Source organism: Paramacrobiotus metropolitanus, unplaced genomic scaffold, assembly GCF_019649055.1.
Source record: "Paramacrobiotus metropolitanus isolate TYO unplaced genomic scaffold, Prichtersi_v1.0 Parri_scaffold0000316, whole genome shotgun sequence".
Taxonomy (NCBI): Eukaryota; Metazoa; Tardigrada; class Eutardigrada; order Parachela; family Macrobiotidae; genus Paramacrobiotus; species Paramacrobiotus metropolitanus.
In genome coordinates, this window is record NW_026570536.1 from 5056 (window position 1) to 27265 (window position 22210).

The window sequence follows — 22210 nt, forward strand, 5'->3', positions numbered from 1 at the left end:
GAAGCAGACTTAAAGGTGGTCTCGATCGACCGATTAAAGCTGTGGCATCCGCCATTACCTGAGGAGAAAGATTCGCAAAAAGTATCAGAGCGTACCTCGAATTTTTTCGAACCACCTCTACTACCTGAAGTAGAACATGGAACAGTAGAACGAGTAACAGAGCGTACTCAAAAAGACTCGGCAGAATCTTTTTTCGAAGCACCTCTGCTTCCCGAAACGGAGAAAGCTAACGGAAAATGAATCAGAGCGGGTCCGAAAAATGACTCAGTCACACAACAAAAGCCATTTTCGAACCGCACTCTGCTACCTGATATGAGTGGAGATAAACCGAGGAAGAAGAGAGGAAGACCCAGGAAAGAAGACAAAGATTTCGAGACAGCAGTTACAAAAAGTTAAGCGCAGAAGCTGGAAATTTGGCAGAAAGGTCACCAGCTTTCGGAGAAGAAATCGAAGTAGCAGGACGCGCTTGCAAAAGATTTCGAACCAGATCAAAGCCTTTTTCGAACCACGTACTGCTACCGGAGACAAGATGACCTTTTGAAATAGCAAGTTGGCGCTGAATATCAGAGCGCGATTCGAATTTTTCGAACCACGCACTGCTACCGGCAATGAGAATGACCTCATAAGGAAGAGAGATGAGGAAATAGAGGCGGTCAAAACAAAGGCAGAACGATTGGGCCGCGATATAGCGAAAGCAATCAATGAGCGAAAGGTCAAGCAGAAGAAGAAGAAACCAACTCCTACGGAACTGCTAACCCAGAAAGGCGAACCTGAGGACGCAGCCGAGAAAGAACTCCTTGATCGGATAACTAAAGGACGCGAGAACAAATAACCACATAGACATAAATAAGGGTCACACTAGACAAAAATAGGAGTTGGGAAGGCAAAAAGAAAGGTCATCACTGTGCAAAAAGTTAACCTTTATTGTTTCATCTTTATAGAAGGTAAGCACAGTTAATGGAAAGACTGGAACGGCAAAACTCGGATAATTCTGATTCGGAAAGTATTGGAAACCCATTAAAAGCATCGACACCTATAAGAATGAAGGTGAATACGGTTACGACACCTCATACGGTGAGGGATCGACGTCGTCAATGGGAACAGCTCAGAATGAAACCGGAACAGTTCAAGGAGGTTATTACGGCGGCCAAGGGTATTACGTGTATCACGATCCAGGACAGCAAACGAATTACCAGGACACAGTTAACTGGGTGCACCACGGCTCACCTGCCGGAACCCAGTATTCGGGACAAGTAACGGGCACCCCTTATCAACCGTACCCGGGATCGTATACCCCACCGTCGGGACCCTCACAGGTGATAATGGGACCGGCAAGAATGTTGATGCCGCCACCACCGCAACAGACTACACCGAGTCGATTTACGGGACAGGGAGAATTCGGTGGAATGGTAACTCCAGCGCGATCACAAAGGTCATCCCCGATATTACCGCCTTTTCCGGAGACGGAGGCTTGTCACTGTCGGACATCGGAGCGCCTCGCATGAGAACACCGCAGCAACTTGGAGCACAGCGCCTCATCGTAATTCGCCACACAGAGGAGGAAGGCGACCAAGGCATTTACCGTCACTGGGTCCCAATTTGGATCAGACTGGACCAGATGGTTTACGGCTTACGCCCCCAGGCGAACCCTCAATACATGAATACGCACCGAAGCTTCCTTTGGACTTGAGAGATGATGACCCGAACCTGAATTTAATAGTGGATAAAAAGGAAAAACTGACGGAAGCCGACTTAGAAGCCATCCGCGACTTCAATCGGAAATGCCGTGACCTTTACAGAATCCACATGCGAGTTGAAGACGAACACGCATGGTATGGAAAGTTAATCAGCTTGGAAGCTGTTATCAAACCATGCCACATTGCCATGAAAGATAAGACGAAGCAGGTTGAAGCAAAGCGCAAGGAATACGCAATCCAAGTTGCATCAATGTGGCAATATCATCCGACAATAAAAGGTAGAAGGTGGCCGGAGACTGTCGAAAAGATCCTTAGATATCTCAAGGTGTTCCCAGAAACAAGACAGACGCCGACTACCAGCGTCGCGGGACCATCCAAACTCATAGCTGAAAAAGACGCCCCGGTCGATGAAATGACGGATGAGGACCTTTTGGCAACAAAGAAGAAGATTGATGCTGAATTAACTGAACGAGCAGAAAGGTCACGGGCCAGCTCCACCGCAGGATCAGTACGTGGACGCACTAGTTCGGTTACAGAACCATCTAGCGGAGCCACGAAGAGTGGAAAAAGAGCAAGGTCACCAACGCTAAGCCCAAAAGAAACTGACAAGAAAGGGCAGCGAACGAAGAAGGCCACGTCAGGTAAAGCAACACCAGCTGAGCCGGCAAAGCCACAAGGCCCAGTCCCAGTGGGTAGAAAGAGCGCGCCACCCACACCGGCTGGAACAGAAGGTCAGATTCGATTCCCGAAGTGCAGAAGTTTTACGGCCAAATACACTGGGGAAGACCATAGAGAACGAAAGGTTACGGCACGAATAGTCGATAAGAAAACGAACAAAGAGATCGACTCGTATAATCCCCTCGCGGATAGGTCAGTTAAGGATGCCATTGGGGAAGAGTCAAAAACGGTAGTCAACGAGGCGCTACAGTTTATTCCCCCAGAAGAACGTCACAATCCAAGAGTTCTCATTCAGATGCTGAAACACGTGGTATCTAAAGTTGCGACTGAAGAAGATGCATGGATCCGTATCAAAGTGGGCACAAATGATGACCACTTGGCATGATGCGGCATCGATCAGCATGATGCGGCATCGAGCGGAGATCGATGGAGCACATTTCCGACTCACAAGACGAATGGAAGACGGATCGTACAAAACGGTATTTTACGACGCTAAGAAGAACCCTTTGTGGGAGGTTGCCTCACAGGGACAGCTGAAAGAGACAGCGCATTTGGAAATTCATCCCCCGGCACAAGAAGGCGGAGCCGGAGAGACGGAAGAGGCGCAGGGCACGTCGGCAAATGTAACTGAAACAGGAGGGGCCAGACGTTCGCTACAAAGAGTGTTCGAGATTGCCCAAGGAAGTCATGAGCACCTTCAGTGTGATGAACCAAACTGTGCCCATTGTAATCCACCTGGTGACGATGAACCAGAGTCGGAAGATGAGGACTCACCTGAGGAAGAAGAAGGCTCAGACGAAGAAACGGCCGACAAGCATAAAAAGCCCTCAAAAGTAAAGCCCTCAAAGTCAAACCGAGAGCGCGCTTAAGTTGGAAGAAGCTATGAACCGTGAAAGGTTAAGAAAGGTGACTTTCTCAAAAAACGAAGGGAAGAAGAAGAGAAGAAGAAACGACAGGAGGAAGAAGATAAGAAGAAAAAGAGCGGTGATGAAAGCGATAGCACAAGCACCGGGAAGAAGAAAAGAGAAGGATCAAAAAAAAGAGATGAACCAGCGTCTCATGATGTTGAGATATTGGACGAATCAGTCGGCGAAGTTGAAGAAAGGTCATCGACACCTACGAATTCAAAGAAAGTTATTCAATCGGCTACAGCAGAGCCGTCAAAAACCAAAGGAAAGGTCATAGCGGTGAAAAAAATCGTCCCCATCGTCATCTCCGCATCCACGCCAAAAGAGCGCAAGGACAAGCAGATTCGCGAAAAAGCGAAACGGGAGACGTCGCGTGAATCGGAGGCATCGGAAGTGAGCCTTCCAAGCACTTCGACGGTTAGTGCGAGGTCACATACGGATTCGAAAACGACACGATCAAGGACTACTGAACCAAGAAGCTTAGCGGACGCACTAGATAAAGGGCAAAAAGCAAAGAGCGAACCCGTTAAGACAAAAGGAAAGGTCAAGACAGCCATAAAGGTCGACGCAATGGCAATGATCAATTACACTGAACCAGATGGAGAGAGTGAACTGGATTTCACCTCAGATGAAGAATTCGATGGTTCAGACGACGACAATTTGACCACGGTCGATGAAATCATCAACGCGTATAACGGAGCTGAGAAAAATTTCACACGAATAAGAACAGCATCGGTGACATCGAAATTCAAAGCGGGCCTGAAGACTTATCTGAAGAAACAGTGTCGCTGCTTCACTAAACGAAAGTTCGACGTTGTATTGGAATTCGCACGGAGTGCAGGGAAACTTATCCAGAAGCACCCAAACTTTTCGTATAAGGCCAAGCTGTTCAGACCTGCCAGTTCGGACAAAGCGCTGACTACTCCGAATGAAGCGGTCCCAATGCGAGTAGAAAGGGCAATCGCAGGAATGACAAGCCCGTTAGGATCAACAAGCCATCGGATTAGCCAATATATTAACGCAGTTTGGAATGATGGGAACGGGATGATAAAGGAGATCGACACGGCAACCGAACGCGTACTGCCAAAGCTGATTAAACAGAATGTCCTTGCTACAACAAACGCAAATAAAGGACATCCAATCCGATACACGAGAGTTGGCTTGATACCACCGGAAAGACAGATCCACTGTCATATGTCTGACAGCCAGGATATGGAAAAGGTTACAGTTCCATTGAGCGGAGACCCGTCAACTCCGATATTGAATCAGATTGCACAGAAAACGGCTGAAGAAGAAGCGGCGAGGCTGAAATCACAAGCCCCGAAAATGTCGAGGAAAAAAGGACCAATGGACTCGGAATCGGGAAGTGATGACGATACTACAATAACGGCTCCTTCTGGACCTGCGACAGAAAAAAGACGAACAGTCGAAAGGTCAAGAGACATCTGGAACTACCGCAGAAGATCAACCGAAAGGTCATGAGACTTCAGATAAACGGGAGAAAGAAAAGGTCATGCTCCCGATGGACAAAGCAGCGGCAGAAGCAGAAGCGGCCTCCGCGCCAGGTGTTTCAGAAATCATTGTTCATACCACTAAAGGAAGTCTTCGAGAAAGAGCGATCGAAGTCAGCAGGTGAAGTGGGAGGTCATGAGACTTTGCCACAAGAGGAAAAGAAGACAGCAGAACCAAAATCAGCGGGGTCATCATCAGGATCATTGGCAAAGCTGAGGATTGACGAAACAGCGACAACTGACCCAACGGATTCGGCATCCTCCCAGAAGAGTAGCGGTACGCAAGAAAGGAGGCTACAGATTACACGCTAGGACCAGCATTGGACGTGAACAATCGTACATGGAACGAAGTCCAGGCTGCGCTCTAGATCATTCGAGAAAAAGAAATGCTCGGTACAGACTTGAAAAGACAAGTGGCAATAAATACAAACGGAAGGTCGTCACTCAACATGACTGAACGAGCCCTGAAACGAGCATATAAGGAAGGAAAGTTGGGATGTAAATACAACAAGGACAACAAAGTCGTCTACTACCTTCCGAAACAGGGTCAGGAACGAACGCCCAGACTGAAAATGGAACTGGAGGCCTGGAAGATAGCCATCACAGACGTGGCTTTGGACGCCATTGGCGGTACCAATGGAGCGTCATGGAATGACCTTTCGAACTTCATGGCCGTCAATTATGAATTGGGAGAATTGAATATTGAAAGTGATAAAGAGCGGATTAAGAACGCCGTCGAAGCCTTGATCGCAGACGAAGTGCTTCATATTAAACCAGATGGTCGAATCGACTTTAAGCCGGACAAACCACCGGCGAAGGAATCCGAGTAAACGGGACGAGTGCAATATGCAGCGAGTAATGAACCCTGCATAGTACAGAAAAAGCATAAACAGTACAAAAACGAAAGAGAAAGTGTTACGGGAAGGGAACGGGAAGAGTTTAACTTGAACAGTGATAAGACTAATAGAAAAGGTCACAGTAGTCAGAGAGTGCCGATAACGTGAGAAAGGTCACCACGTTACAGTGATAGAAAAGCCAGCAGGAGCTAGGAAAGTCTCAGCTCAGTAACGGAATAGGCGTAAAAATGATAGAAAGCCTTGATAACGGATAGGAATGGGAAAGATTAACGTGGAAAGGTTATTATGATGGACTGTTTTATAATTGCAGATTGAAGCGGAAAAATGGCACAGAAAGGTCAAGCCACTTCCAAACGTTTAGGAATAACGTCAGAAATTGATCGGTCTACGGGCTATAATCCAAAGTGTCCGGACTGCTTACGGAATAACAAAAAGGTTGATAAGAAATTCCCTTGCTACACTTGTATTCACAAGCTGGAAGACCCACATGTCGTTACGCTTGTTGGGATTATGGAAGCTAAACGTGGGAACTTGGATGTCTTTCGAAATCTCATAAGCGCAAGGAATTACGGCGGCATCCCAGTAGAAGAGCGAATGCTATTCGAAGATCGTTATCGAGAAGCGATCCGAAACAACGAACCTGGTTGGGATGACACCCTGGAGCCGTTGAAATGCCCACAAACAGACGCATACCGGAAGAAGTTTGAAGAAGATCAAGAGAAAACGCGAGTTCGGCAAATGGAAGATGAAATCCGGGCGAAAATTAATGCGGAAAATAAAAGAGCAAGTGAACAGGCCGCACGGGAAGCATTGCCCAGTACGTCGGGTTTAGCTGCACCCACGGGCATGGCCAGCCTTAATGAAGAAGAAGTGCAGCTGACACGTCAGTCCCTAATCATTCAAATCGAAACGTTAATGAAAGATCCAGCCGCTATGCCAGACGAGTTATTAAAAGTGCTGTTGCGGGAGAAAAAACGACTGCAAGACGGATTCGCGCCGGCACCATACATAAAGAAGGAAGTGGAAAGACGTATGGACGAATTACGAAAATCTCGCCAAACTGAAAGCGATGTGCTGCAGGCGCTCAGAAGTTTCAAGCGGGACGAAGGTTTTATTCGACCTCGATCGCCTCCGCATAGAGAAAGGTCACGCGGACATTCACGAGAACATGAACGGACTTCCGAACGACGGAGAGAAAGGTCACGCGAGCATTCTCGTGAAAGGACACGGGATTACCGTAATGAAAGGTCACGCGAACGTTCTCGCGATAGAGATTACCGCGGCGGACGAGGATGGGTACGTCATGGAAACGAGATAACTGAGATGACCATCCAGCGGAAAATTGATACGGCAAAGATCTTGGCAGCCACAAGAGAACGTGAAGAGAAACGGCGTGCGGAGACATTCCGTACGGAGCCTGAAAAGGAAGGGCATCAGGTGCCGATGGGAGTTGCGTTCCGAATCGCAACGTCAGAATGTCAACACCTGAAAGGTCATGGGATAAAAGACGCGAACATACGCGAAACCGAACACCAGACCCACACGATAAGAGATGGCAAGAACGAACCAAGTATTATGCAAGTTTTGAATCTGGCGCGAGTAAAAGGTCATCGAGCGCGGAAAGGGAAGATTCACCCCCAAAGTATCAGCGGGTGGAGTCAATGGTTCATGTAGTGGATCCAATTGTGAGTGTCGTACAAGAAGACGATGCGATGGAAGGAACTAGCTCAGTAGTGGAAACTGCATCTCAAGAGAATGTGACCCATCGACGGAACGTGATTTTGGATAGTGACCTTCAACCGGCTACACCGGCGAGTAATGAACCGTCGCAGCCTGAGTCAGGAGAGCGACGTGAACCGGAAGGTCAACGTGAACTGGATAATCGTCGCCAAGTTGGTCAGCGATTAAACTCCAGATTTAATAACCGACAACCCGATACTATTGATATGGAATATAATACGACTGATATTGATGAGCAAACGGTCGAAATCTGTCGATACTTTGGAATTGAGCCGGATTCGGTTGAAGCTAACAAAATTGGCACAATCCTGCGACAGCTGAGCCAATTCTTACTTGACTCGGGTTACGCGAAAGAAATTAAAGAGGGAGTGGAACAAGGACTTTTTCGCCGGTTATTCATCCACCGCGATTCGGTACGGGACTGTTATCTCCCTATCAGACGGAATGGGTTACATAGTTTGGTGGATTTGAGCCTATTGGATATGCCGCTGGATACAACTGACCCAGTCGGGATGACACAGTTCTATTACAGAGACTATCCCGAACGACAAGAATATGTGGCTCAATTTGTATTGCGATACGTAAATCCAGCCTTCAAGTTGCTTGCAGCAAGAGCATCGATAGGATTACAAGTGGATCCGAAAGACTATGCCGCAAAAAGGATGGGGCAAAAGGTCTTTGCTGCACGACTGGCACATTATAAGACACAGAACCAGTTGGTATCCAATACCATGAGGGATGACATCCCACCATTTTTCCGGGCTCACGTCGCTAAACTGGGACAACCGATGGAACATATCAGCATAGCGCATACGGCTCGCAAGGCGCTGAAGAAGTGTAAGACACGGATGGAAAAAGGCAACTTGATACAGCGCCATGCTTCCCAGGTAGAGGAAAGGATTAATAAGATTAAAGATTCCCTGGGAAGTGACTACGTCGAACCGGTGGACGGAGTCGAAACTTACATTGATGAATTCTTAGTGAAGAAAAGTGACCGTCGCCCAGAATGTGCTCCTAACCAGATGGGACGACGTGGTATACGGAACCAGCAACTTCGGGATAATCTCGCTGATGTACAACGCCGATTGGCAGATGACCCTGATAACCGAAGACTGCGACTGGAAGAAAATGATGCGCGCCATCGACTAGAGGCGGTTAAGCGCAGTCGCCAAGGGAAAGGTCGCGGCCAGCGAGAAGTTGACCCGTCAAAGGTCATGGAAGTTGATTCAACTGAACCGGTCGATCGAACATCTGACCGTAATCAACCCGAAAGCGCTAAGAAGCGTCCGCCAAGAGATGGCGAGGGCGATTCAAATGAAATGGAATAGTGTTGACCTTTAGGATCACACTATTAAAAAAGACGTCTACGGCATCTTGTCGGTACGTCACAAAGATGAAAGATGGTGTTGTATAAAGGGCGTGACATGTGACATGTTAACATTGATTGTATTTGTGTATTTGTTGGTTGCAGCGTTTATAGCACAGAATTGCCTAAAAGAAATCATGTGGAATACCTATTGGGGTTGAGATTGATTCGGTCTATAAAGCCGGCCCCAAGGGAGTAGTTACGGCAGTTAGCCGGCTCTCCTTCTTAAGCGATTCAGTGTTATAAATTGACAAGAGAAACGACGGTAATCAAGCCGGATCTCTTGAATACGAAACGGGGCCACAAGCGGCGAAAAAGAGAAAGACAACAGGTGGAATATTGATGAGGTTAACTTAATGCGGCAACCAGCCGGCCTCATTAGAGTTGTTACGGTAAACTCTGCCGGCACTCTAGTTAAGCGATTCAGTGACAAAATCTGTGAAACGAGAAAACCTACGGTAACCAAGCCGGATTTCTCGTAATAACGTAAGCTACAAGCGGCGAACAAGAGTAAAAGATTAAAATGTGGAAATTTCATGGGGTGAACTTAATGCAGTAACTAGCCGGCCCCATCAGAGATGTTACGGTAAACTTGCCGGCACTCTGGCCGCTCGAGGCATACTGAAGTTGGATGTGCGACGGAAAGGTCAAACTGCAAGTTTTACCAGGGAGGCAAGCGAAGAAGTGCTTGAAGGCCGCAGAAAATTGGCTAAGTTCCTCCATGACCTTTAATGGAAATTTGAAGAGAAGTCGGATGACCTTTGGGACCATTACCGCCCGAGAGAGTCATCGTATCGGAATTTAAGTCGCATGACCTTTGGGACCATTAACCCAAAATGAGTCGCACATCTCAACTGATCATCTCAGCAAAGGATGACCTTTGCCAGGGAGGAAGCGAACTACGCTTGTCTACATGACGTCCCTCCATGACCTTTATGGATCTCATTTTGAAGTCGTACAATTGATACGCACCTAATTCCAAAGATGAAGCAGTATTCCTAAGTCGTACTTGATACGCACCTGATTCTCAAGCGGAGTGTGATGAAGTCGCATTACGGATGCGCAGGATTGCTCAATAGAGCGGAATGGATTAAAAGTGCGGAAAACGGTGGACAGGACCTGTGACCTTTGCGAGTCAGAAATGGAGGATCCTAGTCTACATTTGATTAATACTGTTTTTGATCTGTTTAACTGTTGATCTGTTCTATGATAGTATTTTTATAAATTGGATCTCTTTATTCGCATCGTAATTGTGCCTTATGGAATTGATGTGATAAAATGGAATAAGAGAATTTGATGTTTTCTTTCGAGCACGCACAGACACTGGCGACCGTCGTCTTCTCGTGGATTCGGGAGTGTGTCCAGCCTCACAGGAGCTCGGCATCCCCCCAGAGGCATGTGAGACCGGGATCACTAGCGTTCACGTCAGTGGCGCTACGCCTGTGGCGCTACGCCTTAGGATTACGTGTCTGTGTTGTGTCTCTTCTGATTGGCTTGCGTTTCGATAGTGGGCGCGGCATAGCACGTGCTGCACGGTGTTGCACACTGTTGAACGGGCTCTACGTTTTACGATCGAGCTGTGCCGATCACTTGTTGATTTCTGTTGTACAGACTTTCAATATTATTAAAAGTCAGCGATTTACGGTGCGACGTTTGTGTTTCCGCATAGCTCGCGATCCATATCGTATCGCTCGCTTCCACGGGATAGATTCCGTTTCTGTCTCCGTATCTGGATCACTGTTGGATCTAGCATTAGAGGGTGTTTTGATTTTCGAAGAAAATAGCTGAAATTCTAAGGATTCTGATGGTACCAAGTGTAGGCTGATCTGACGCGGACGTGTTCGGGTATCTCCCTCGTAAATTTTAATCGGATTAGAGTAACCAAACAGTCAGCGTACAAGAAGCGTAATGAGTGAAACAGGGAGACTTGGCGCTTTATTGCTGCAAAAGTCATCGTTGTATTAACATACACGAGTTCATAATTAAGGCGGCTCATTTAAAGTATGAGGCTTCTTCGCCCTCTGTAAATGATTCAGTTCGCTTCGTGTTACGTATTAAATTAACGATAATAAATATTTTAAAACTTTATTCAATACTTCATGCCTTAATTAAAATTCCGCAGCTGAATACTCCGTTAAAAATGCATAACCTAACCGGATTTGCCTAAGTTATTGTTAGAGACTGAGAGAGGAGATAATGTTCTTGATCGGAAGTTATCGTTATACACTATGCAAGCATATTTGTAGAAGTATACATAGCATGTCCGAAACATACGATTCCGTTCATCACCAAATTGAGCAACCTTTTTACAGTTAGAGCTATTATCAAGCTCAGCCGAGTCGTAATTCGCAATTCGCATCGAAAGCCGAAAAGCATTGTTCGGCAAAAACGTTATCTATCGGCCGGCCTTCACGTTTTCAGTTTGCCACGTATGAAGCGCACGCACAAACTCATTCACAACAATATTTACAGTTACACGCACCAATGTATTCATAATTATTTGGCGGCAAAGTAAAAAAACGTGAATTACCACTCGTGATTTTGCAGTTTTCGTGAATGTTGTTAATTTGTTCTATAGGTGGAGATCTGGCAGCGCTCATAAAACAAATACATCGCGAAGCGACCCAGCTCGAATATCTTACTGTCATTAGCTACGCACTGGAGATGGCCGACGGCTTGAGTTATTTACTGTATTCGCTCGCACATCTTGGACCACAGAGTGTGTGTACGGGAAAAACGCGCATTCAATATACACACTCTAACCGGGCCAAACGCGCGATTCGCGATTTGATAAATTTCTGATGTCTTACAACATCTGGACTGGAGAACTTCTTGAATAATGAAAAAAATTAGAGCTCTAACAATTTTTATCATGTTTAGGCTCGAAAGCAGCCATTAACATACAGCTTTGGCGTAAGCACGAGTTACAAACGGATTTTGTTGTGGTTTTGGGGTGCCCCTGGAGGGGGAGGGGTACGTTCCGCGTCAACATTCTTGATGGCGATGAACCACCGAACAATGCGAGCTTTCAGCTACAGAACCTTTTTTTCCAGAGTGAATTGCCATTTAAATGAAAAGACTTGATTTAATAAACAAAAATTCACAAGAAGAACTGTTCATCTTGAAACCAAATGAGGAATATTTCGTAGTCGTGCATTTTGCCCGGTTAGAGTGTGTATATTAAATGCGTGTTTTTCCCGTACACGGACTCTGTGGTTCAAGATGTGCGAGCGGATACAGTACACCAAAGAGGCATTATTCACGGGGATTTGAAACCGGGGAATATCTTAATTAAAATTCTAGCGAACGGCCGACAGAAAGTTTCCATTGCTGATTTGGATGATCTGGTACAAATGCGGGATAGTGCAACATGTTCCGCTGATGTTTCCCATCTGCGCGGCACAGTACGCTATATGTCACCGGAAATGCTAAATAAGTTCGCTTTAACTTCCGTTAAGAAGGAAACTCCCGGACGAAAAACCGATGTGTGGAGTTTGGGTTGCATTATGCTGGAACTGGGAGACTGTGTAGTTCCCGCTCAAAGCAGAGGAAAACGGCTATGTCGAGAAGATAGTAGGACAACCGTCGAAGCGGGACACGCACTAGAAAATAGTCAGTTTGCTGTTCTAGTTATCGACGGCTATATTCCATTTGTTGCGGAAGCAATTCCTCCTGATTTTGCGCAGTGCATTCGGCGTTGCCTAACCAGAAATACCGAGCAGCGATGGTCTTCGAACAAGCTGCTACAGAAACTGTGCAACACTGACCTGCAGGCTTTAACCAAAGCCAGACAGGAGCGCCACATGACCGGCGTTTTTCGCTACAATCAAGAATCGAGAGCCTCTAAAAACTTCGGCGCAAGTGTTATTCTATTCGATTCCCAATCTTTCACGGTACAATCATTCCCGCTGCCAGAAAATTTACAGGGAAATGCCTGCAGTGCGCCTTTCCGGGTCCAGAGAAGACCGTTGTGCTCCAGTTCAAAAATCGGACAGCCAAGGAATTTGAAACATTTTCTTGGGATGCGAGGAAAAACTCAGTCCGTCATATTAGACTGTCAGTCCGCATCAACCACCCGGTTACGGTCGGGAACAAAATATTTTTCTGGCGCCAGGGAACCACTGCAGAGTTTCGAGTAATCGATTCTTCCGATGGATGCCTGTGGACATCTCACGAATTACGCAGTCCGAAGCGGTAAGAACAATACTGGTTTCTATAAACCTTTTCAGTCCGGATTAAGGAAAGCGACCCGGTTGATGGTACCAAACTCACGTACATTCAGGGGAAACTTTTGCATTCGGGCACCCCAGAACACATTACATTTTGTTCGTTGACCAAAGGATTTGTATGCATTAGCCTGAAAACTCGTTTATACGCGTAACATCCACTTGGATAAAATAACACTGGTGACCATGCCGTTCACGATTTTCACTCGGTTTGCGCCCTCTGCACTGCTTTTCACTCCATGCACTACCTGTTGCGCTCACGACCTTCTCGTTTCTTCGCTTTTCAAGTTCTCCCTTCAGGTAGAACGGGAGAAGACTCTGTGGCTTACTTTCAGCAACGTAGTTCTGCAAATTTCAAAAAGGTTGAACTAGAATTTGGTATACGTACACATACGACAATCTAGTTCATATCAAGATGCACATATTTGCAAAATTCAAAGAAGGTCATTTCATAATAAGCTTTTGGTGCGCCAGCCTGCCCTTACTCGTTTTGGAATGATTTTTTACTCGTATCTCCACAATGTAATGTGTATCTGTACACACACACGGTGTTCGCGCCACTGGCCAGTCCTCACCAACCAAAGCGGTCCAAAATTTTGTCTAAAACAACTACAATATTATTTTTATAAATTGTAGTTAGGCTTGTGTGCTTGACCAATGCCTTACAATGAATTAGTCCAAAGCCCGACGGAAGAGCACTTTAGCTATGTAACGTGACCAGTGTCATAATTATATTAATGTGATAAAAAAACCTTTGTGGTCTACGAGTAGATCTTTAAGGTGATGTTCAAGCGCTTCGTTTTTTTCAGAATTGAAACAGTGAAAAGCGGCGTACGATTTAATGAAAAAGCAATTTACATTGGACTGGAAATGCATAACAGGCGGACAATGTTTGTTGAATGCTACGATACCGTACGTGCTCGGTGGGAAACGTTCCCTGACTTCCCGGGAATTCGAGAAGATTTCGCTATGGTTGCGCTACAAGAGTACATTTATGTTTTGGGTGGACGAACCTGTAATAGTGACAGTAACCACCCGGGTGATGCAGTATCTTCGTGTTTCCGCTTAAACGTCATCACTCGGCGGCAATGGGAAGACGTCTCGTCATTCCTCCTGCCGCGGTACAAGCACTGCGCGTTCGTATGGGGAGACCATGTATTCGTAGCCGGTGGTTTGAGCGCCGGTGGAAATTACGAAAATTCAGTGGAAATGTACAGTACTACACGCAGTAGTCCATGGCGATGTGCAGAGTTTTCGGTTGCTGATGGAGGAGTCGAAGGACTGCGGTCGTCGGTATCTCGTGGTGCATACATCGGCACCACTGCAGCGCCACTCTTTTAGTCTGTTCTGTACGCAAATACGGTTTGTCAGAAATTGTTGGGGATGACCACTTAAACCATATCGGGCTTGTCTTTCCCAAAAATAAACAAAATTATTCTTAAAGTAAATGACTTTGTCTTTTCGTAATGTCCCGGATTAGCGTATTATCCTTTCCGGCCTAATTTGAGGTCTGTCGTATTGGTTATTACTTATTACCCAAAGAATGGAAAAACTGGGTCTCGGTTTGATATTGTGGCTTGCTTACAAATTTCGGTGACGGGAACTGGTGGGCAAATTCTGACTGCTTTTACTTTTTTTATGCGAACGATCTCGTTGTTCTGTTATTATGTACAAAGTTCGAATAAGATCTTTTGATCATTCATCAGAATTATACGGAAACGATAGCTCCTAATTCGCAGTTCTAAATTCATACTGTTCTTCTTAACTTCCTGGAAGCAGTTATGTTCAGTTGCAACAAATGGTCATGGACATTATCATTCATTTAAATGCGTACAGTTATTCGATTCTTTTAATAGCTGTTCCTTATTAATAACCATTACGGTAAATCAAACAAGCTTAAACGCGCATCGTGGAGCGTTGGCAGAAAGCGGAAATTTGCGGCCAAACAAGAGAGAATATTAATTTTGATGTAATTTGGATTAAGCTGATGCCGTTCCCAAAATGCCACGTTTCCATGTTGGATTCTGATGCGGTGGCGCAGACATACTGCTGACTGCACCTGACGGCTGACCTGTTTATTGCGGCGCATCTACATACTCGTACTTGCCAAACTTGCTAATCGACCGAGAGGCTTCCGGTCCAAATGGCTGTAGTGTTGATTCGATGCCCACAGGGCAAAGCAGGTAGTCCTGGAGCAGGACCCGGGCGTGATCTTATCTTGTATTATGCGTAATGCTTGTTCTGTTCGGCAGTTATTTTACGTGCCCCCGTTGCATTCCTTGTTAACATGCCGACTCTTTCCCATGGTGCCTCCAGTTCGCGATACTATCGTATCACAATGGTTCTGATCAGTTTCTCAGGCGGCTGAAGGGAAGACGCGCTCGAGGTTGGTGCTGAGGTTTCCATGCCTGGACTTCCGGCCCCGAATTTCTAACAACTGTGGCCGTCATAGCCTCCGGGGTTCATGATTCATCCACTCATTGCAGGTGCAATGGTGTGGAATAATATTCGGTGCATCTGTCCCACAGCCTGGAGCAAGCCAACCGTAATTCGAGCTGTGAAATCGTTTAAAAAAATTGGCTATTTATGAATTCTTTAATTAAAAACATGGGAATAAAAATTGTGCCTTTTTAACTGCTGCTAACGAAAAACTGTAATTGCCAAAATTTAGCGAAAAACCATCCATCTTCTTTTCCAAAAGCGCTAATAAAAACAGAACACAGTCAGTGTAGGACATACTAATAGGAGTATACTTGTACGTAAAAATATCTGTAATATACTATAATAAATTTTGTATATCTGTACGGTCTTTCATGTGCATGGAATGACGAATCAGCAGTAACTGTTTGCAGCTAGTTCTCAGTTGACCATATCTTGTTTTTTTAAACTTAGCACTTAATTTCTGGTGAACTGAAGGTGAGGGCAACTCTTGATGCCAACGTCAGAAACCGCGCCTTTGACGCACGGTCGTCCTAGTTCATTGCAGATTAAACCTAAAACTGGTAAAATGAGAGTTATTTAAAAATATGTCGAGCGCGCAACTTATATAGCACCGCTAGCATCGTACGAGTATTTCAGCGACCCGGCACGCTTGTGGCAGATTGTTAAGAAAAGCATGACCGCTAAAAGTTCTCAAGCAATTAGGTATCTGTAAATTATAGATAGGAAAATTAGCGAAGAAGGAGTACATGAAGACGTCAAATTCTTAAGACGAATCAGATAAGTGAACAATACTGTCACATATATACAGATACATGACGTAATCTACAAATCAGGGCCACTTCAGGCGTGCTGCGTAAATAGAACATACAGTATCAGCTCATCTTTCACCTGCAGCTAAGAAAAGTTTCCATCGTCCATAACTGCTATTTAATCTTGAATAGTTTTTAAATGAACAAAAAAAAGTATCGGTTAACGGCACATTTAAGGGTGGTTTCGCTAATCTCAGATTCTCAATCATCAACCTTACATGTAAAACAGAGAAACCCGGTTAAACCCCTTTTAAATTTCTGGTTACGATGCACAGACTGATAAAATTATACGAATACGAGTGCAAATAAACAAATCAGTTACTTTATAGCAGCTAATTTTTTTATTTGCATTATTTTTATTAATTTTGTTTTCTATTTTTATTTTATATAAATATTAAGGGTTGAGCTTGACACAGTCAGCACCTACCAGCAGTCAGTGTAGCCAAATTATCATTTTAATCCTCTTTGAACCCATTTGAAGGCTGTTCTTGGCTCTTGCAACCTCGACGCCGATGACCCTTACCGTTATAGAAAGCTTATACATAGGTGCGCAGTAATACCTCCACAACTTTGGTAGATTCTGGTGGATGTTTCGTCAGCGTGCAGGATAAAGAACGACCACTGTACTACATAAATGCACTGCACAATTATTAATGGAAGTTTCTCTGACGAATCTAGTACACGTAACAACTTTACTGGGGACTTTCAAATACGAATTGGCGCCAGCGCCAGTAGGGTCTCACACTAACAATAAAAGTAAAGTGATAATCACAAGTTTCCAGTTATGTATTGGCAATCTAATCTTTCAGCAGGGATAACAATTATCGGACACGCGTACAAATTTATCGGACAGTGGACCGTTATTCAGCAACCATTGCAAGATAAAATACTTATCCCGTGGCGTTGTGTTCGCAAGACTCAGTACACTGGAAGCCATCGGATAGGTAAACCTTGATATCTCAAAACATGAATGACCGTGAGCTCAAAATCTCAGTAAAGAGCAGTGCATGATAAGCAAAAATACAGTTACGCAACTTGGCCTCTGAGCAGTGCTATTTTTGTTAGCTCCAGTATGCAAGGCTCTGTGTTAAAATTGGATACAAGATAGCATCCAACAGTGACATACAAATGTAGGAAACCTTTGATAGATGCGCGTCAACTTTACTTAATTTCAATCGCAAAATCTCGCTCTTCCTAAACCGTGTCAGTTGTTACGGGCAAATACGGCTCGTTACATGGCGAATAAGTAGTTCATTTCTCCAAGATAATACTGAATTCGAATTTGTTTTCTTATCACCAACGCAAATCGGGACACCGTGCCCAGCATTTGACACCCAAAAGAAAAACTAACTGCTAAAATATTTTTATCAACGGCAAGAGAGATTTCTGGTATTAGTAGAGAATAATTCTGACACGTTAAAAGCAACAAAAGCATGGGCAGCCCAGCTATAAATTTTCAACTGATGAATGATGTAGGCAGATAGGAATTTCAGTATTTCGTTATCGCAATGTTTCTTGGTTCACTGCATTTTTTTCCAATCGATTTTGTCAAGGGGTCTTAAGGGTTTTGCCAGAAGAAAAGTATTCCGCCGATTTTACCAAGGCTCCGCATAACATCGTTGGACCTGGTCTCTGGCCCATCGGATAAGGATGATTCAAACTAGTGTTGGGTCGGCCCGGCCCGGCCCGAGCAAGAGGGCCGGGCCGTCGTTTACAAGGCCCGGGCCGCAGGCCGATCCGGGCTGCGGCCCGACATGTCCCCGGGCCGCGGCCCGGGCCGTCTTGCAGCACAGTGATATTTTTTACCCGGATGTCATTATGCAAGCGGCTACAGCGTGTACAGTATGTCAACGGAAAAATAGACGGATTTTAGCCTAGAAACGTCAATTGCTGTGAAAATTAAGAAAAACTCATTGAAAACTATTAAATTTCAGTAAAACGCAATGAAATTTTTTGTTTTTTCTACGTCTTTTTCAATATTTAACGTCCACAACGGGCCACGGCCCGGGCCGCGGCCCGGCGCGGCCCTCCCAAAAGGGCCGGGCCGACCTCGGCCCGGGCCGTTCGGGCCGCGGCCCTGGGCCGGGCCGGCCCAACACTAATTCAAACTTTCATGCACGGATCGGGTGCTAACAATGACCACGGAAGCACCCTGTATAGAAATAATACCTATTATGTTTAGAAACAATGGTTTGATATAAAAGCTAGTACCTGAAACAAAACATAACGTTACTAGTCGCAAGGTTTTTCTAATCAGCATACAGTATTATGGGCCATATGTTGATTAGAAACATCGTGCCATATGATATGGCAGATATACCATAATGCAGGCAAATGATAACAACGACTAAACCATTATTCTTCGCCTAATTGATACCATTATTCACTCACATGGTTTCCCTTACCGTGTTGTTTCGTCAGTTTCTAAAATTGCTGCAAGCACGGAATGCACTTCAGAATCGGTACGATACGATACGATACCATACTCGTACTCGTAATTTTCCACTGATTCTTACCGGCGTGTGCATACATGACTTTGTGTGCACCGTTACGTAATAAGTGTGCACCGATTATTAGTATAAGCTCGTATTCTGATTGGTTCGAAGTTAAGCCCACCCTTCTGGAAACAAATGAGAAGACGGAAATATGCACATGTATAAAAGTGCGTGGTTACATGTAAATTTTATGCATGTATTTTATGTATTTTTATACATGTACATGTAAATTTTTATAAGGAAGCCAAAACGCATTAAGCCGAAACTTGCGTAAATATAATTTTATCCATTTTTTCTGGCGGTCATTCGGAAGTTCGAACAATTATACTAACGGTGACGTTGTATACGTTTGAAAAACCAGTTTTATCAGTGAAATGGCCGGTAGACCTGCCACCGAGCGCGAAAGGTTTGGCAGTGGACTGCGGTACTACTATGACCCCGTCACGGATTATATCGGCCGAGGAACTTCTGGTTCCGTTTACAAGGCAACCATTACCCGACGTCCCGGCTATGTTGGTGAGGTCATCGTGGCTGTAAAAGTGATCCAGCTAAAAAGCTTCGGAGCAGTTGATGCAACACCTCTGCAGCATCAAGGAGCAAGCCTTTACTAAAGCTGAAAATGAACGTCACATCACTGCCGTGTTTCACTTCAGCCAGGATATGGTCGGACCGAAAAAGTTCGGTGGAGTTTCGGTTCTGTTTGATTCGCTTACGTTTACGGTGAAACCGTTCCCGCTGCCAAAAAATTTGCAAGGAAAAGGCATTTTGTGTGCTTGCGTGGGTCCGGAAATGGCAGTGATTCTCCATGCGAAAAACCATCACGTGAAGAAGGATAGGTACGAAACAATTTTATGGGATGTGACGAAGAGTACTATTCGTCAAGTTCCGTTATCGCGTCGCATCGACCACCCGATTTCTGTAAAGAACAAAATCTACTTCTGGTATTACGAGTCCGTAACGTTTCGCTCGATCGATATTTCCGACGGGAAACGATTTGCAATGCCCACTCCGAAACGGTAAGAACTGTATTGGCTTGCGCAAGCACTGGCCTGCTTGTACTTCTACTTTGCACAAAGTTCTGCAAGTTATTCGCTGAAATTCGAAATTCTATAGGTTTCTAACAGTGGAAAGCGGCATACTATTAAATGAAAAACTGTTTCACATTGGAGTGACAACAGAAAGCCGCAATCAAAATACCATGTTCGTGGAGTGCTATGACACTGTATATGAAACCTGGCAAAAATTTCCCGATTTGCAAGGGTTCCGGAAAGGTTTTGCTATGGTTGCACTTCAAGAGCATATCTACGTTCTGGGGGGACGAACTATAAACAACAGTTGCAATGATAACATGCCGGGAGAACTTCTAAAGTCCTGCATGCGACTGAACGTCCATACTGGACAATGGGAGAGTGTTGAGTCCTTTATCCAGCCACGCTACAAACACTGCGCATTTGTATGGGGAGATTGCATATTCATCGCGGGTGGCTTGAATGAGAACGGGAATTACAAAGACTCAGTGAAAGTGTACAACGCTACACGCGATAGTCCATGGCGGCGTGCAGCAATTTCGGCTGCCGATGAAGCCGTCGAAGGACTTCTGGCACAACTGCTGCGACACTGTTTTAGACAAACTAATGAAACGGAAGTTCGCGAGAGAGTGTGTGCATGCGCTGGAAGGGTTGCATAAAATTTTCGAAAAATTCCAGATAAGCTATCTGTACGACGGGAAAGGAAAAACCGGCATCGGTTTTATTCATTGTTCCCAGGCGCAAGCAAATCCTCATGGCTGTCGGGGAATCGGATAAGCTTAATTAAGTCCAAAAAATTCTGTAGTAGCCAATCCAGGCCGCCAATAATTTTACATCAACTCTCACCTAATTTTGTCGTTACACCGACTCTAGCGGGCGCCGGGAGCTAATTTATTTATTCACTGAAAAAGTAAGGTACTCTTTATACGTTCTTATTGCAAAAATAATAATATGTTTGTTTGGTCTGATTGTTGTATTTTCGATCTTATTGCTGTTGAAAGAGCTGTAGTAAGTAATTAAATTCAATCGATGACGGTTAATTAATTTCTGTACCTGCACGGAGTTACCGGTGGCGTCGGCGAGATGTAGAGTATGGAATGCCCTCCCACTTTACAATAAAGCTTACATACACACATTTTTCCTCTTAACCGGGACAAAAATATCCATGTAAATGGACCTGCGGGTACATTCAGTCCCGTCAATGTAAAGAAGATTACAATGAATTTTATGGAAACATCACGGTTTGACGGTTTACAAATGGTACTTCACGGTTGAACCAAAGTGGAGCAGTGTATTCAAACAATTTAAACGCTTGAAATTCACTCGTCTTAATTAGTTTAAATTTGCACAAGCCCGTTGATATGTTTACTGGCTAATGCCAAATAAAAAGATTAAGCCTGTTCACACTGGAATAATTTGTGCAATTTAAAATGCCCTTAGAATTTTTGCCTGAGAAAGATTTACACTACCCTTGGGAGCGAAAAATTTTACTGCCCTAGGGGCAGTAAAACATTCCATAAAATATATACACCTGGATAGTACATACAGTATCGTTTTAACCGTAGGCGTATTTACTTACTAACCAGATTTTACTGTAATCACTGACTCCTGTGGATCTACAGTATATACCGAATATAACTGATTTCTGCAAATATTCCCCACTGGGAATATTTGCAGAAATTTGTTAAATGCGGTAAGTTGGCGGGATTCGTAAGCCTTTTGAATGACAAACAAGGTGATTCACGTCAATATTGCAGCCGCCCATCTCCTTACTCAGCATTTAAGAATCAATGGCAATTCCGCAAACCGGAAGCCCCTGACACCACATACGAGCTATGTGAGTGGATTTCGATGCCATAACGCCTTTTATCACATGCTACCGGTAGCCTCTTTACTAAATGAATCCTTTTCAGTCTGTCATCAGGATTGACTGGGGAGCGTAGAGACCAACTGAATTCAGAATAAACGTCAAAGGCGATCAAAATCAGAAAGACATCCAGCCAACGCCATCTACGTTCAAGACGCAGGTTTGTGCTAGGCGCTACCATACATACTGAAAGCCAGCTGTGCAGTTTGCATTGATGCTAATGATTTTCCTTGTCAAAGGTTTCGGTGTGCTCACTTAAAAATCCAAGCGTTTCTTAAAACCATCGGACATGGAAAAACAGATTCCAACGCAGCGCACTTATCTTATGAAATGATGCGTACAAATAACTATGTCTCCGGAAGCACCTGCTCGATCTTTCAAGGTTTAGAAACTGGGCGAATTGCTATCGTTGCTGAAACTTCCTTTCCTTGCTTTCGTTGCTAAAAATTCCTTTTTCTGGTTTTGTATTGCAAATTGTTTGTACCTACCTTTGTACAATCTGACTAAATGAGGAGGCTACGGTCTATGTTAAAAAGCCAGCGAACAGCCTTTTTTGCCCGCTGAGGCTGGTTGATCAAATGCAGCC

General features: G+C 44.8%; 2 protein-coding genes and 1 long non-coding RNA gene across 4 annotated transcripts; all 3 read left to right on the plus strand.

The window, feature by feature from the left end:
• Positions 1–6161: 6161 nt before the first annotated feature.
• Positions 6162–7325, plus strand: LOC129602049 (RNA-binding protein 25-like). Its single transcript, XM_055500998.1, has one exon. It carries the CDS (start codon positions 6162–6164, stop codon positions 7323–7325), a length of 1164 nt encoding a protein of 387 aa, XP_055356973.1.
• Positions 7326–10503: 3178 nt separating this feature from the next.
• Positions 10504–14679, plus strand: LOC129602047 (uncharacterized). Of its 2 annotated transcripts, XM_055500994.1 has the most exons (4): positions 10504–10602; positions 11336–11476; positions 11998–12951; positions 13793–14679. In XM_055500994.1, the coding sequence occupies exons 2-3, from the start codon at positions 11422–11424 to the stop codon at positions 12894–12896; spliced, it is 954 nt and encodes a 317-aa protein (XP_055356969.1). In that variant the 5' UTR covers positions 10504–10602; positions 11336–11421; the 3' UTR covers positions 12897–12951; positions 13793–14679. The 2 variants fall into 2 exon arrangements, with proteins under 2 accessions (XP_055356969.1, XP_055356968.1); XM_055500993.1 differs by lacking the exon at positions 10504–10602 and having other exon boundaries at positions 11291–11476.
• A 5653-nt stretch (positions 14680–20332) lies between these two features.
• Positions 20333–22153, plus strand: LOC129602053 (uncharacterized). The gene is made up of 4 exons (XR_008692345.1): positions 20333–20667; positions 21515–21594; positions 21671–21784; positions 21864–22153. It is a non-coding gene; the product is annotated as an uncharacterized LOC129602053 (long non-coding RNA).
• The last annotated feature ends 57 nt before the right edge of the window (positions 22154–22210 follow it).